The sequence below is a fragment of the Protomyctophum bolini genome, assembly GCF_963924005.1.
Source record: "Protomyctophum bolini genome assembly, chromosome: 8".
Lineage (NCBI taxonomy): Eukaryota > Metazoa > Chordata > Actinopteri > Myctophiformes > Myctophidae > Protomyctophum > Protomyctophum bolini.
In genome coordinates, this window is record NC_137869.1 from 33,458,060 (window position 1) to 33,475,150 (window position 17,091).

Below are 17,091 nucleotides of genomic sequence, written 5' to 3' on the forward strand. Positions count from 1 at the left end.
TTTTGTCTTCTTTTAAATACTTTTCATTGGTTCAATATTGTTTTTGGGGTTCTGTACAGCAGAGGTATCCAACCACTGGTGCATGTACCTGTGCTGGTAAGAGGGACATGTCCCACTGGTGCATGTACCTGTGCTGGTAAGAGGGACATGTCCCACTGGTGTATGTACCTGTGCTGGTAAGCGGGACATGTCCCACTGGTACGCGAGAAGGGAGTTCAAATGTGGAGAAATTACATTTCTCTTGTGGTGACCGTTGGTATTTAAAAAAAGAGAAAGTCACCTTCTTCCTTGCAGAGAGCATGGTTTTCAATGCCTTTGGTCAGTAATATTCAACTTAACCTTAACACGTTTTCATATGAGTAACAAAACACAGCTGAGTAGTATCTTATATTTCAAATTATTACAGTAAATGTAGCTTTTTTAAAATAGTTTTTGCAAATGTCTTATATGGCATTTTTTTTAAATAATCCACTACATCAATTTGTCTGATTAAACCTGTATTATACTTTGTTGTACAATAGTGGCGTACAAAAATGGGGGGCACGCGTTAGTCCGACATCCCGTATCATATTTAGTCATAGTTTCAGTCATCATAGCTTAGTTTTCATTTAGTTTTCGTCGGTGAAAAAAGGTAGTGGACGAACATACAGAGTCACTGTATGCCACACTGACCCGAGTTATCTTCTCTGTGCCTGTGAAGCCATGTTTCTGTATGTCACACTGACCAGAGTTATCTTCTCTGTGCCTGTGAAGCCATGTTTCTGTATGTCACACTGACCCGAGTTATCTTCTCTGTGCCTGTGAAGCCATGTTTCTGTATGCCACACTGACCAGAGTTATCTTCTCTGTGCCTGTGAAGCCATGTTTCTGTATGTCACACTGACCCGAGTTATCTTCTCTGTGCCTGTGAAGCCATGTTTCTGTATGCCACACTGACCCGAGTTATCTTCTCTGTGCCTGTGAAGCCATGTTTCTCAAAGTGCTCGGCCAGGTTGAGTAAGGTGTGTCTGTCCAGGTACTGACAATTACTGAGGGTGATCAGCAGGCGCTGCTCCTAAACACACACACACACACACACACACACACACACACACACACACACACACAGTCAAAAATCAGGCTGACAGATGCAAACATGTACAGAGCATACTCTTATCCCAAGACCTGAGGTCGATTCAGTAGTTCTCACAGTTTCAAGAGACATCTGCTATTTTTGAATAGCCAACGCAGACATCTAAAATGCTTTCCCGGATGTAATGGTTAAATACAAGCTACTGCAATTACTCAAAAGCATATACTCACAAATAGCTACTGTAATTACTGTATCTTGCAGTGTTCATAATAGATATATTCAAGTCTGCTGCTTAAATAATATTGGGCTATAGTACAGTATGCATGCACTACCGGTAGTCTTTTCATGCAAATTTCAACATCTGCTCTTATCAAGCCAGATCTGAGTTGCAACCACATTTGACAGTTCGATCTACACAGTTGGGTTTAAATGACCCTGCACATGATTTAAAACAGAATAACATGATGAAATGTCTTAGTTGTTAGTTTGTTTTTCCTCCAGTCTTGGAGGAATGTTCAGGAAGGGCTAATCCTGATAGGTTTAGCTACTATTGTAGATCTTTAGATAGACTGTATGTAGGAGTTTAACAACGTCATCCATAGTTTACAGCTTGTCAGGTGGAAACACTTCACAGAAGGAGATTTGTTTTTCCAATGAATGTCTGAGATAGTACGCCTAGATCCAAACCAAAAACACCAACTAAATGTGTCACTTTGGGTAGTCTGTCACCGGATGACAGACGTTGCATAGAACACATAGTGAAGTGACAAATGTAACAGTAGCCTTAGAAACTTGTAAGGACCCTTTCAATATACATATACTGTACAGTACTGTCAGTATACTTAAGCAATATTATACGAGAGGGTGTGGTTTAACGTCATTAATGCACGCCTGTGATGCTGCAGGAGTTCCGAAAGGCAGTGCAGAAGTGCATTAATGACGTTAAAGCTCACAGTTACCCTTAAAACTAAGATATTCGCTGAAAAAAATCATACTTTTTTAAATAACAGATGTCGCCACTACGACCACAAATGTCCCAAAAATCTTGCTCTGGGAGAACAGAGCAGCTGATTTCTTTGTTGATTAGGTGTGCGGTGATGCTTGTTTGAAGCACGGCTAGAAGGCCGTTTCAACTTTCAATCAATCAGATTGCTTCCTCGAAACGACCTGTTGTATATTATACTTTTACTGAGTGACATATACATACAATAATACTGTCAACAATTGTATTGTCAAGGTGTCAATACTCAACACTATCATAATTGTTCGTATTGTTCATTTTCATTATAATGAGTAGTTCCTGTAGTGCCTTTTTTGTAAAGGTTTGTTTTAGGCTTTTCTGCCTTTATTGATAGATACAAGTGAAGATTGACAGGAAAGAGGGAGAGAGAGACAGGGGGACACATGCAGCAAAGGTCGTCATGAACGAGACTCCAACACACGACACGCTGTCAGGCTAGAGCCTATATGTGGCATGTGTACTGGACCACTAGGCCAGCGGGCGCCCCCTGTAGTGCCTTTTCATTGGAACTGGAATGTTTATGTTCTTCACTGTTATTATTGACATTTCAGTGATGCTAACGGACCTTGAAACTATAACCGCATCATTGTCCTGGAAATAATGACAGCAAATAGCGCGCCACCAAGTGGCGCGCTACGAGCTTGTAGGTCTGTAATTATTTTTTAATCGAAGAACCACTGACATAGAAACATAGCTTTATCAGAAAACTGTCAGGATGTAGAAGACATTTTTAGAATCTTATCTCAGGTCAAAATGGGTTAACACAGCCAGCCATGACACTGGAGAGCACAACATATTGGCCAGTATTAACTGTACCATAAGCAGTATTAACCAGTATTATAACTGTACCATAAGCAGTGCATACCAACAGGCCATTGAGACTGGCACCATGTGTGAACTCTGGTCAAGTGCCTTCAATACGGCATGGCTGTCTCACCCCTGATAGACACCAGAGGTTTAGGGGAAACCCCGTCTGTACCATGCTCTATTTCCCTTTACCAGAAACCTACTATGCCCTGCTCCATCTCCTCCACCCCCTTCCCTTCACTCACATCTTACAGGAAATGAGGACGTATGTGCTTCCTGTCCACAACCAGGAAACAAGCATCATAGCACTGATGGTGGTTTGAAGGAATGAGACCTGAGTTTGTCTGTTTGTGTGGGGGTGAGGGAGGGAGACCACGTGAAAGAACCCTCACTCTTGACGCTGCCAGCCGACGAATTTGGGATTTTGAGGGTCAGACCGCAAACAGATAGCGAGAAATAATTAAACAATTGTCTTGGCTCACCGGCGTGGGGCTGAACTCCTCCTGAACACCGCTGAACAGATCTGGAGAGGCCAGGTCCGACATACTGACAACACAGAGAGACAGAAGATAAACTTATACACTACTGAACAGATCTGGAGAGGCCAGGTCTGACATACTGACAACACATAGAGACAGAAGAAAAACGTATACACTACAATGGAACTTAATACCATAGTAAACAGTAAAATGATCTGTGTTAACACACACACACACACACACACACACACACACACACACACACACACACACACACACACACACACACACACACACACACACACACACACACACACACACACACACACACACACACACACACACACACACACACACACACACACACACACACACACACACACACACACACACACGCACTCTCTCTCTCTCTCTCTTACTGAGATGTGTTACTATCTCCATCCGTTTTGGTGCTGAGATCATCCAAACAGTGGATGAAAACCTGAAACAACAGAAATCACTAAGGATCATTCATTTCTGGTTAACAGTATATGTAATCCATTGAAACACAAACCATTGTATTCATTAAACTGCTTCTCTTTTGTACTCATTCACACTGCAAGTGTGAATAAATAGCTCATGCCCAATTTGTAGTTATTCCATACTCCAACTCCACTATCATCAATTTGTCTCTGGAGTATTTATGAGCAGGCTACACTAAGACGGGCACAAAAATAGTCAGTGATGTTACCCATGTTTTACATGAGGTCTGTACTTCTGCCCTCTGGTAGAAGGTACAGCGAAACAAATTGTACATTACAAATTGTTTGTACCGGCTTCAACTAAAATGTTTAACGAGGCTCTGAAACAGCAGTGACTGTGAGAGGTTAGATTAACCATACTATCTGTGCACTTTTTTGTCACAGCAGGGGTGAAAGCCCAAGACAAATGTCCCATGTGGACAATAAAGTTTACCTTGACCTCGAGTATAGAGCTAAACACATACATTACATATTACTAATACTACTAAGTACAGTTCAAGTACAGTAAGCCTTATTGATGACTACTCCTTCCCAACTCAGTGGCCTTGTGGTTAGAGTGACCTCCCTGAGAGGTTAGATTTTACTTTTGCACGACAGCGGTCTCCATTGAAAACGGCAAAGTGTCGCTGCGTTGTAAATCTTTATTCTGTGTTTATACGATATACGACAATAATTAAACACAGACATATTTCATGGGTGCCTATATTTTTGGTTTCCTAAGTAATTTCATGAACAAAACGTACTAAGAAATTCCATAAATTAGAAAACATAGTTTAAGAAGTATAGGGAAAATAGCCGATTTACAAGTTCACAAGCCGCACTCACACCTGACCATAAATAATGCTGTGCTCACTACAGATATAGTAGCTAGATCTAGACATCTGGCCATAAATAATGTGTGCTCACTACAGATATAGTAGCTAGATCTAGACATCTGGCCATAAATAATGCTGTGCTCACTACAGATATAGTAGCTAGATCTAGACATCTGGCCATAAATAATGCTGTGCTCACTACAGATATAGTAGCTAGATCTAGACATCTGGCCATAAATAATGCTGTGCTCACTACAGATATAGTAGCTAGATCTAGACATCTGGCCATAAATAATGCTGTGCTCACTACAGATATAGTAGCTAGATCTAGACATCTGGCCATAAATAATGTGTGCTCACTACAGATATAGTAGCTAGATCTAGACATCTGGCCATAAATAATGTGTGCTCACTACAGATATAGTAGCTAGATCTTGAGCACGCTGGAGCAGAGTACTGTGGTTTGCACAGCGGTGCACTGAGGCGTTTCTTAAACTAGGGCATGAAACCTAAAATTGTGGGAGGCCACATGACAAGATTAATAACATGGTGTCATGAGTCTGGGCAAGAGACAGGGATGTCTGTTCACAATGTTATTTTTAAGGACTTGTTTTTTGTTTTTGTTATTTCCAAACAGTAATTCTGTGAAATCGAATCTCTCTAGAGTTTACAATGTGTGCATATGCAGACATTGTGAACTCAAGAGTCATTCTTAGTCACCGATGTGACTAGAACAGGCACACTTTGGGTTCTCTGGTTGTGAGTTTTGTTGGAGGGTACCTTCATAATAGCTACGGAGAGCTCTGATGCCTGGTCCTGGGCCATCTCCAGTTGGAGGACCTGACAACAGGGGCGAACACGACACCATTTTTGTTATATGTCTCATTGACTGCATTTACATGGACATTTCTTCTGAGCTATAATTCTGATTATTAGTGGAATATTAGGGTCCAAAATGTAAGACAGTCATTGTATGTCATTATCGTTATACTCCAAGTACAGTACAGTGATGTTCTTACGTTGATCTCCCCTGGTTTGGTCTCCATTGGCTCTTTGAGTGACTGCAGCATCTGGACGACGCACTGTTCAAACTGGGCAGGCTGCACTCACCATCGCCACCAATAGACAAACAACATAACATGACATGACACACATTGCATGAGCAACATGAACTTCCACAGAGATCAGTTACTGACAGACGTAAGAGACTGTTCCAATATAGAATCATGTTGTATACTAAGTTTCAAATAGCCCAACACAGATATTCTGTTATGTCTTGCTATGAGATACTGTAGCTGGGGGAAACCCTAGTTATTCTTTTATGTTGCTTGTAATTGATGATAAGGTACAAGTACTTCTGCTTGATGTGGTAAAGTGACCTTACCAGACTTGTTATTCCCTCATTATCAACAACCCAGTCCTCTTTCTCAGCAAGTCTCTTGACATCTGAAAGGAGACAGACATAAATCAAAGGGGCATTTCTAGAAGATACCTAATTTTGAAATAAATTCTACTAGACTTTACTAGAACATACGCCTTCTCGATGATTAAACATGATTGATGTTTTTTGTAAGAGGTCACCGTGAGTGTGAACAAAAATAATTGAGACTTTCTGAGGGACGACCACACTACTTATTGAAATTAAGCCCATACGACTGAAACCACTGAGCTGTTTCTATCAAGCAGAGAAGTGTGAATCTCATGTCAAAATGACCAAACATGTCTAACCACAACAGAAACAGAAACACAGAACTTCTCACTTTACTGTAAATTCACTTTCTATACAACGACCCTGACTCTTGCATCAGACAGGCACACAGGCATGCATGCATGCACGCGCACACACGTGTGCGCACACGCACACACATACTGTACAATGGAGTTAAATGAACACTAAGGATTTTTCAGTGTCGACTGGAGTCCCAGAGATAAAATAAAGATAAAGATACTCTACAGATGCTCCACCACACCAAAAAGATGGAATTTCATTTAAACCAGGAACACAGCCTGAGCCTTCTAATCATTGTCACCTTCTGCACCGTGCTGTAAGGTGACCAGGAGGCACTGCACTCTCAGCTCTAACAGCAGGTCCTGGATCACCTGCAGAAGATCATTGGGGATCTCTAGGGTAGACAGAGCCTCATGGCAACCCCTGGACGAGAGAGAGAGACAGAGAGAAAGAGAGAGAGAGAGAGAGAGAGAGAGAGAGAGAGAGAGAGAGAGAGAGAGAGAGAGAGAGAGAGAGACAGAGAGAGAGAGACAGAGAGAGAGACACAGAGAGAGAGAGAGAGAGAGAGAGAGAGAGAGAGAGAGACACAGAAAGACCAAGAGAAAGTGAGAGTAATAGAGTGAGAGGAGAGAGGGATAGCAAAGAGAGTAAAAGAGAGTGACACAGAAAGAAAGCATATTAGAAAAGTTACGGATGACGAGGACAGAACAGTTCTTATATGTACTGTATGCTGTATGCAAGTCAAAGTCTCAAGGCAGTGAGGCACACCTGAAAATCGCAAAAAAAAAGCTCACAATGCATTACGGTTCGAGTTAGTTACGGGCCTGAAAATTAAGGCCCGACTAATTAGCATAGATTGTCGGGTTTGGGCAGAATTTGAGAACTCTACACAGAGTAAAAGTGAAACACCAGCCAGCACCATCTTCATAATAGATAAATACACAAACAGACAGAACAGAACTATTATTTTCAAAAAATATATATATTTTTTTTGTTCACAATAGCTGATGCAAAAGATACAAAGCTATATAGCGTATTTGTAGCTTTGTATCTTTGTAGCTGAAGTTGAAACCAGCTGAACTTTTTTGCAGATTTGTAGCTTTAGCAGCAGCTACAAACGTTGGACGTTCATGTTGCTGGCTTCTATTGAAATGTAAAGGTGGACTGTATCTTTGCATCTGCCCGTGTGAACGCAGCATAACACCAATGTGTTATGTTACACCGTTTGAGAGCCACTATAGCCTGATACAGGTAAGTTAACCTGTAACAATGTGAATGAGTACCTGACGGTGTGTATGACCTGAGTGAGCCAGGGACCAGAGAGCTCTGTCTTGTTCTCCCAGCCCCCGTAGAAGCTGAGCTCTCCCTGGGCCACGGTGGCAGGGAGGAGAGCCCCCCGCACCAGCCTCACCAACCGATGGGTCATCTCCTCAATCATTTTCTATGACACACACACACACACACACACACACACACACACACACACACACACACACACACACACACACACACACACACACACACACACACACACACACACACACACACACACACACACACACACACACACACACACACACACACACACACACACACACACAATTGTGCTTCTTATCAATATGGCGAAACACCTCACAACATCTGACTCTGTAAACTGAAATGTCTCCATGGAACGTACTTTGAAATCATTCTGTCTCTGTCTGGCGTTCTTCTTGGATTTCTCCACCTGGCCAGACTTTTCTCCTGTCTGCAGGACAAAGAACAACAATCATTAGGATGTGTTCACTGTCCATGCGTTTCAAACAGGTACTGATCCTCAACCTAGAAAAGTTGAGAGCAGCACATTTCACAGCCCTCCTCTGGATCACATATTCAGAGAGGCTGCCTGGCCTGCTGCTGCTCAGCAAAGTTACCTCACTGAAGAGGCTCAAAGTTACCTCACTGAAGAGGCTCAAAGTTACCTCACTGAAGAGGCTCAAAGTTACCTCACTGAAGAGGCTCAGCAAAGTTACCTCACTGAAGAGGCTCCCGTTAACGTACGAGATTCACAGCTTCAAAGTTACCTCACTGAAGAGGCTCAGCAAAGTTACCTCACTGAAGAGGCTCAGCAAAGTTACCTCACTGAAGAGGCTCCCGTTAACGTACGAGATTCACAGCTTCAAAGTTACCTCACTGAAGAGGCTCAAAGTTACCTCACTGAAGAGGCTCAAAGTTACCTCACTGAAGAGGCTCAAAGTTACCTCACTGAAGAGGCTCAAAGTTACCTCACTGAAGAGGCTCCCGTTAACGTACGAGATCCACAGCTTCCAGAAGTTGGGCAGCTGACCGATCACAACATCCGACAGCTTCTCCACAAACTGCACCTGCTGAGGGGTCTCAAAGCGCCAGGCTAGCAGCGCACACACACACACACACACACACACACACACACACACACACAAGCTATAATGTGCTATGTTTATGCATAATGAATACTGAACCTAAAAACATGCAGGCACAAGAAGCGGTACAGTGGTAGGTGACCCAGACGAGGTGTGTTTAAACTGTTTAAAGAGCAGATAAAGAGCATGTGTGTACCTGTAGCATGTGAAGTGTAAGAAACAGTATAAGTTTTGCTCACTGCTGGGGCGTGGTGTGCACCGGCTGCCTCGTCTGTTAAGAGACGCTGAGTGGCTGATTCTGCCGAGGGCCGATGGACGACTATCCCCCTCCAGGTCCAGAGATATGGCCCCAGCACCCACTGGGTGAGAGACACACACAGAGAGAGAGAGAGAGAGAGAGAGAGCGTGAAATTAACTCAGAAATGCACACTTTGGATATCAAATAATCAAACAAACTATTTCCATAACTCCACATTCCTCAATAAGCTCAGCGGGCTTTCACACCAAACAGCCCTCCCTCGCCTTTTCTTTATTTGTCTTGGGATCCGTCTCCCCCATGGCCGGCGGCTGAGACAATGTCCCGTTGTTCTGTGGGGTTTGTGCGGGCCAGGGGTGAAGCAGGTTTAGAAGGGGGCCAAACTGGGCTCAGTAACGTCCGAAGCCGGCCAGTTTTTCAGCCAGGAATGAAGGCTCCACTAGATGGCGATACAGCTACAGTATGGTCTGGTCTGGTGAATGAGCTAGTCCCAATGCAACCCCTGCCTCACGCCCTGGTCCCTATTGGGCATAGTGGACGCTGGGGCAACCCCTGCCTCACACCCTGGTCCCTATTGGGCATAGTGGACGCTGGGGCAACCCCTGCCTCATGCCCTGGTCCCTATTGGGTATAGTGGACGTTGGAGCAACGAGGAGCTAGCCAAAAGGGCTAAACGTTCATGTATGGTGAAGTGAAAGTGAAATACCGTGGCGGTGTCAACCTGATTACTACGACAGTGTAAATGAAACTTAAGCTAGGTCCACAGAACCGTGCGAGCCGCCTACAGTACATTATTGAAAGTGGTGGTGCGAGGAAAGAGACATGTTTCCAAAACATTTCCCGCACACGTACAGAGCATGCTGGTGAGTAACAAACATTTGGTGTGGGGTTTACGTGTTTTGCCCTGATAGTGTTGAGAAATCCCCGAGCTGAAAAAAGCAAATGGTGAGTTGTACAGCATATTATCAACCCTCCCAAAGTTCAGAATGTAAGGGAACTCTGGGTCTGACTCATAAACCAGCAAAATAACACACAGCACGAATACAGACAGACAGATAGACACATGCATGCGCACGCAGCCACGCACACACGCACGCACAGTCACACACACAGAGACACACACACACACACACACACACACCCATATGCCGTGGCACAGTCTTCTCATTCTTGGGAGATGTTTTCCTCTCTTTTTATAGGGATGAGAGTTGCTGTTGATCCAGGTGTCGGGTGAACCCTTGGCGTCCTGAGAGTGAGGCGCCAGTTTGTGTGCATGTGTGTGTGTGTGTAATGTGCGCACATGCATTGCACATGTATTCTTTGTGTGTGCAATTTACTCGATATGCTGCTATGTTTCTTAGCTGTGAGTCTTACGGTAAAATGCGTGACATTAGATTTCAACTTGGCTGTGTGTGTGTGTGTGTGTTAAAGACTGTATGCGTGTGACATGTATCTGCGCTGCTCACTTCCTCCTCAGGCTTGACGCTCCTCTGCAGGTCGGAGGACTTCCTGTTCCCCGTGGGGTCACCAACCCCGACCACACACAGTTGCTTTCTGTCTAAACACACACACACGCACACACTGGCGCATACGCACACACACACACAAAACAGGCACGCACCTTGCGCTCTCCAATGTAATGCACATAATCCATACAGTCCTTATATAGCATGTGGATTCTGTACAGTATATAGGGCCTTTTATGTAACGGGCACAGACACAGGCACACCCACACAAAAATACATCTACTGCACGCTCGCACACAGACATACTTAATTAAGACGCTAAAGAGGTGCAGTGTAATAACAGACAGATTAAACCCATGTACAGTACCCAGTTTGAGCTTAAAATCACAACCGCGTGATGCCCTACACCATGTACTGACACAGGAATCCCTGCTAATTGTTCACCGGCAGCGCTATTAGCCCACAGTCACAATTGCTGCTAATTGTATTGACATTGGCAGAGAGTTGAGCATTGCTCAGGAAACAAGAGCGGCGCACTTTTATAATAATTGGACCAGGCAGCGGCAGGACCGCGCTCGCAAAAAGAGCGATCAATGGGAGCGTTTAGGCGCACGGAAGCGACTTGGTGCCGCTATGCGCTCCCCTCCCTCACATCAAGACGTTGGCTTTGGGTCAAACGAAGAAGAATGGTGCCAAATTCATGTTTGAGGCAATTGACATGGGAAGGGGGCGGGGGCAGTAATTACAGAATCATGTAGCCTCACATATTTCGGACTGGAAGTGGTGGAACACGGTGTGCCGTTTTACACGAGGGTTTATCAATCGTCCACGGCCTGCCACGTGTGCCTCTGACCACGGCCGCAGAACCCCGTCAACGTGATAACAGGGAGAAGGAGAAGAAGAGGTATCAGGGGAGGGGTACCAGTGAAGGGGTGTCATGGGTTTGAGGGGCTCGTGGGTGGGGTGGGGTTTTACGGTGGATGTGGTATTGGATGGTGGTAGGTTGAAGCAGCTTCTGGCAGAGGGATGTTTTAGGAAGCGCTGGTTTCGTACTTGGGGAGGGGGGGGGGATCGGGGGCTGAAAGCGAGGGATGGACTGTGGAGGGAGGTGTGGTGGGGGGCTTTGTGGTAAATAGCTACCAGGTGTGTGTGTGCGTGTGCGTGCGTGCGTGAAGGGGCCATGCTGCATAGTGCATACAGTATGACAGGGGAAGGGACAGACAGGAGACAGCTGTTGGGAGGGAAAAAAAGAACGAGAAAGAAGGAAGGAAAGAGCAAGACAGCGAAAGAACAAGTGTGCATGTACAGTATGTGTATATATGGGTAAGTGCGACTCTGGTGTTTGTGTGTGGACGAGCAGGGCCATCCCTGACAATGATAATAAAAAGACGGTTGTGGGGAGGACGGGACGGGGGAGGGACACCACTGGACCCCAGATCCATCAACCTGAGCCCCGGAAACCACTGTTACCTTTAGCATTAGATATGTTTATGTTCCAACCTCGGCTATGTCAAGGAGCCACCCACTCACTATGTACTCTGTATGGAAGTACATGTGGGTGTGTATATATAGACATGTGTGCGGTTGTATGTGCATGCATGCATGGATGGATGCATGCATGCGTGCATGCATGGATGCATGCATGCGTGCGTGTGCGAGCAGGGCGGGTGAATCTGCTGTTGTTCCTGAGCGGACGGTTTCACATCCACATTTTTCCTGCTGGCTGATTTAACAGAGAAACAGCTTAATTGGGGTTAATTGTTCCAATCCATCTGTGTGGCCTTGTCTTGGTGTGTGTGTGTGTGTGTGTGTGTGTATGTTTGCACGTGCGTGCGTCTTTGCATGCTGTAATATGTCAGGCCCCTGAGATCTGAATCCAAACCCAATGCTCTCCCGCTTTCATCTTATTCATGCGTTTGTGAAAAAATAAACAAGCAAGCCTATGGCAGAACAGGCGGGGAGATGGAGATATGGTGGAGAAGGAGAGAAAGAGAGGGAATGACAGAAAGGGGTTCCTGAGAAGAATGGGGGGGTTGTAGAGTGGGCAGGGGATTGTTTAACAGAGAGGCAGCTGGAGCTCTCAAAGACTCAGCCAGCTTCCACATCACGACATTCACCAGCCTGATTGGAAATGCTAAATAGGGACTTTTCACTCTGTGTGTAATATGAGTCAGCCAAGTGTGTTGTCGCGTGCGTATATGAATGTAAATGTTTGTGTGCGCATGTGTGTGCATGCGTTAAGTCGTCAAGTCACCTCTCTGGTCATTGATGAACTCGTCTCTGCAGTTTTGCATGAGCTGCAGGATCCACTTGTGCTGGGCGTAGATGCACTGCCACGCTGGGTCCCCGGGGGCGTGGAGGTCGGACAAATACCTGCATTCAACAACCCCCCCCCCCCCCACACACACACACACACACACACCAACGTTACAATGGCTCCGAAATCATAACAAAACACGTTCCCTGGGGCAAAGCCTCAAAGGCCTCTTATCCCTAATCTGTAATTACCCCTCTATGACTAAAGTATTCCCCCAGTGTTGGACTGATCTGTGCCATAAGGCTGTGGGTCGACATCACAGCCCTAGGCCCGTCTTACACCTCCTATCAAAGTCTCTTTGTTTGGTTGCATCCTTTCAGAATCCCAGGACACATACATGTGCTCACAAAGACAAAAACATGCCCACACACACACACACACACACACACACACACACACACACACACACACACATACACTGCGTGTAAAGAGTAATCAGGAGCCGAGTGGGCGTTCAGAGCACTGCCTAATGCAGTAGGATGAAAGACAGGGCCGTGCGGTGGAGCCTGGGCTGCCCTTTCTGCTCCCAACGACTCAGTCTTAACAATAATAAACCAGGACAGACCACAACGATGGATGGATGGATGGTTGGATGGATGGCAGAGGAGAAGAAGAGAAGACGAAGAAGAGGGCGAAGAGAAAGCATAGTGAAAGGTATAAAACAGAAACAGAAAGAGAGAGAGGGAGAACAGAAAGCTGAGTGGATTAGTGTACAGGCAGCAGGGAAGTGAGAGGCAGTGACCAGAAAAGGGGAAGGTAGGGGAGAGGATGGACAGCAAGTAAATGAGTGAGACAGCCGGGAAGGCAACAAGACAGACACACTTCAGACTGTCATTTTGGAACTTGAATGATGGAAGAAAAAAAAACGGTATGAGTTGTAAAACACATGCGTCGTACATGAACAGAGACCACTTTTCCGTGGACAATGTTATTTTTTGATTTTGCGTATGATTTTATTTTCTCCATAGTCATTAAAATGTTAATTGCGAACGCACTGAGCTATGAGACCTAGCAGAACATGTCTGTCTGTCTGTGTGTCTGTCTGTCTATCACGCTGTAACACCACCTGCCCGCCACCAGAGGGCGCAGCTGTATCACACACAAAACACACACACACACAAAAACGTAACTTAAACGTTAAAAAACGTTAAAAAAAAACCACACACACACGCACACATAGTCACATACACACACTAAAAAAATCTTAAAAACTTAACTTAAACAAAAATCTTAAAAAACCCCAAATATGTACGAGCTGCGTTCGCTTCCCGCGTTTGCACGTCTTACTTGTGTTAATTAAATCGAAATTACCAGAATAATTGAGTCAATGTTTGATAAACATCATTGTGCGGTTATGTGGTCATGGGTGTTTGAATTGCAATTAAGCAATCTGTTTCCAGGGACTATGGCTGAAGGGCCAATGCTTTCAATACAATATGTTCTTTAAAATGTAAATGCATGTAAATAACTTGGACAAGAGATGACGGCAAAGTGAAATTTGGTGTGTTGTTGGAGGAACTAACTCAAGCATGTTTCATGACCCTTTACAAGTTGAGTTTCATATCCTACTGAAGTGAATGAAATCCAATGGCTTCCTTGGAGATATTGAACTTGTGCCTATGACGCTAGTCATCTATGACATGTCATATAAATGTAGTAAATCAGGCATAACAGCCGTGAGGAGACCTGATGTATCTCTTCTGGTCATGTAGAGTGGACGGGGTCTGCAGGAGCTTGTCCAACAGCAGACTCCTTAGTGCTTTGATCCTCTCCTCCACCTCTTCGTACACTGGACAGAGACACACACACACACACACACACACACACACACACACACACACACACACACACACACACACACACACACACACACACACACACACACACACACACACACACACACACACACACACACACACACACACACACACACACACACACACACACACACACACACACACACACAACCATAGAGACGTCAGGACAGAGCAGTACGGAAAATAATAAATAATAATTTCACCCATGTTTGTATTCATTTGTTGTAGGGAGAATTAGTTTTAGTTTATAATTGAACTCTAGTAATGTGTATGGATGAGTTACTCTAAAACCAGATGGTTTCAATAACGGCATGGCTCCCAAGTGGATCTCTGACTTCCTGTCAGTCTATGACATCAGTCATCTGTGATGTATGACACAATATTTGAGCAAGGTTGTAGCCCGATCTTACCGTCATTCACTTCCGTTTCAAAATTAAAGTTGCATACTATACATCAGAAAATATGAAACATATGTGAGCTACTTCCTTCGCCAAATAGCCATGTGCACTAGACATTTGGCGCCGATCGGTCCAGCGGTTTGTGACAGACCAACAAACAAATGGACGGAGCTATTTGTAGACGGTTTTCCTCTTACAGAGCCACAACATAAAAAGAATAATATGAAAAGACAATTGCAGAATCCCGGTACCTTTTTTGAAGACGGGCACCTCAGTGTTGCCAAACAGAGATTTGGCTTTCTCGTAGTCGTTGATCACCACATCGTAATCTCCCTGAAAAATATTAAAATAAATGATAACTCAGTTGGGTAGAGGGTACTGTAGTAATTAGCTTGTATAGGCAGGCCAGATGTTTTCTATCTTTCTAATCAATCATGATGAGCACATCGTGCATTTAAGCCTCTCTAGCACCACCCTCTGGATGACACGTATCAAAGCGCCTTTTACTGTGTGTGTGTGTGTGTGTGTGTGTGTGTGTGTGTGTGTGTGCGTGTGTGTGTGTGTGTGTGTGATGATGATACTTTATTGTCAGACTAGCCTGACATTTCCTTTGCATCCAAGTAGCACAATTTGCAACACCAGAGAAAAACACAAAGATAACTAAAACATTAAAGTCACAAGATGATATCCAAGACATACATTTGATCTGCGGTTAAGCCATACATATTATTACGATGGACTGGTGGACAAAGGACAAAGCTTCTGTCTAACCCAACTAAATTGTGGTTACACAGGAGATAAAGCATTTGCATTCACTGTTCAGAACATGAACATGTATGTCTCAGAATGAGCACATTTTGCTGGTGAGCTGACTTCAGGGTTTAGGCTTTAGGGTTTATACTCCATCGTACAACGTGTGTGTGTGTGTGTGTGCTGTGTGTGCGTATTGGAGTGCCCGAGTAGCACCTTCTGAATATTGCGTTCGATGTTGAGCGGCAGGTTGAAGAGAAACTTAAAGCGTTGCAGGACGTTGAGCGCGTTGCGTGTGGAGTCAGCTTTGTCCTTCCGCCCCAGAACCTCCTGGAAGAGAGTGTCTGCAGTATCACTCGCTCCTGCCAGAGAGAGAGAGAGAGAGAGAGAGAAACACGAATGAACAAAAGTCAGAAAGACAGAAATTGTGAGTTGTATGAAAAAGGGAGAAAATGAGAAAGGGGGGGGGGGGGCGTTATGAAAATAAACTCTGACACCACATTTCCCTCTTATTATAGGCCTGGCTTTCCTCCTGATGCGTATGCTATCTGACCTATGAGAGGGAGGAACGGGAGTGGGAGAGGCAGAGGCTGCTAAGGAGGAGAGGGTGACAGCTATCTCTCACTCGCTGGCTCGGTGGACCCTTCGCACGCTACGCTCTGCTTCGTGGGTGGCCTCGGATGTGCCGGCACAAGAGTGGAGAAAAAAGAAAAAAAGAAAGAAAATACTCAACCACGTCAAATTCTTTTAATCAGAACAAAGCCCCCCTCCCTCCCTCCTACGGCCCAAAGCTTGAAGGAAAAACAGCGAGAGTGTGAACGGCGAAATAGTTTGCATTTTTCACTCTTCACTCGGCTGTTCCGACTGATGAGTTGTCATGTGTTTGAGATTCGGCGGGCCATTTTCCAACTTGATGACCGGACTGCATGTTCAACACATTTGGGATTGTGGCCGGTTGGGCTAAGAGGTGTGCTGTGGCTGGGGGCCTCGGGTTCTCTGCGGGCTGAGGGCCCACAGGTTGGGGGTGGGGGATGAGGGGGAGATGAAAGCCACGTCCTTCTGGTATGTTTATTTACTGAGGAGCCCGCGGAAAGGACCCGCTTAATGCCCCTCCATTAGGGTGGTCACATTATCATGTATGAGGATGCACAAAGGATACACTCTTTCTCTGAATGAATGTGTGTGTGTGTGTGTGTGTGTGTGTGCGTGTGTGTGTGTGTGTGTGTGTGTGTGTGTGTGTGTGTGTGTGTGTGTGTGTGTGT

At 45.0% G+C, this 17,091-nt stretch overlaps 1 protein-coding gene across 2 annotated transcripts in view; it reads right to left on the reverse strand.

Annotated features, from left to right (window-relative positions):
* exoc2 (exocyst complex component 2) overlaps positions 1-17,091 on the reverse strand; it is a 50,312-nt gene that overhangs the window by 5,018 nt on the left and 28,203 nt on the right. For both annotated transcript variants that reach the window (XM_080769798.1, XM_080769799.1), the window contains exons 8-22: positions 16,046-16,191; positions 15,331-15,412; positions 14,551-14,653; positions 12,802-12,920; positions 9,065-9,184; positions 8,709-8,833; positions 8,123-8,191; positions 7,728-7,885; positions 6,746-6,867; positions 6,100-6,161; positions 5,735-5,815; positions 5,496-5,555; positions 3,799-3,860; positions 3,383-3,446; positions 938-1,054 (exon numbers count right to left, since the gene is read on the reverse strand). In XM_080769798.1, coding sequence (XP_080625924.1) covers positions 938-1,054; positions 3,383-3,446; positions 3,799-3,860; positions 5,496-5,555; positions 5,735-5,815; positions 6,100-6,161; positions 6,746-6,867; positions 7,728-7,885; positions 8,123-8,191; positions 8,709-8,833; positions 9,065-9,184; positions 12,802-12,920; positions 14,551-14,653; positions 15,331-15,412; positions 16,046-16,191 — 1,490 coding nt within the window. The remainder of the gene's footprint in view (positions 1-937; positions 1,055-3,382; positions 3,447-3,798; positions 3,861-5,495; positions 5,556-5,734; positions 5,816-6,099; positions 6,162-6,745; positions 6,868-7,727; positions 7,886-8,122; positions 8,192-8,708; positions 8,834-9,064; positions 9,185-12,801; positions 12,921-14,550; positions 14,654-15,330; positions 15,413-16,045; positions 16,192-17,091) is intronic.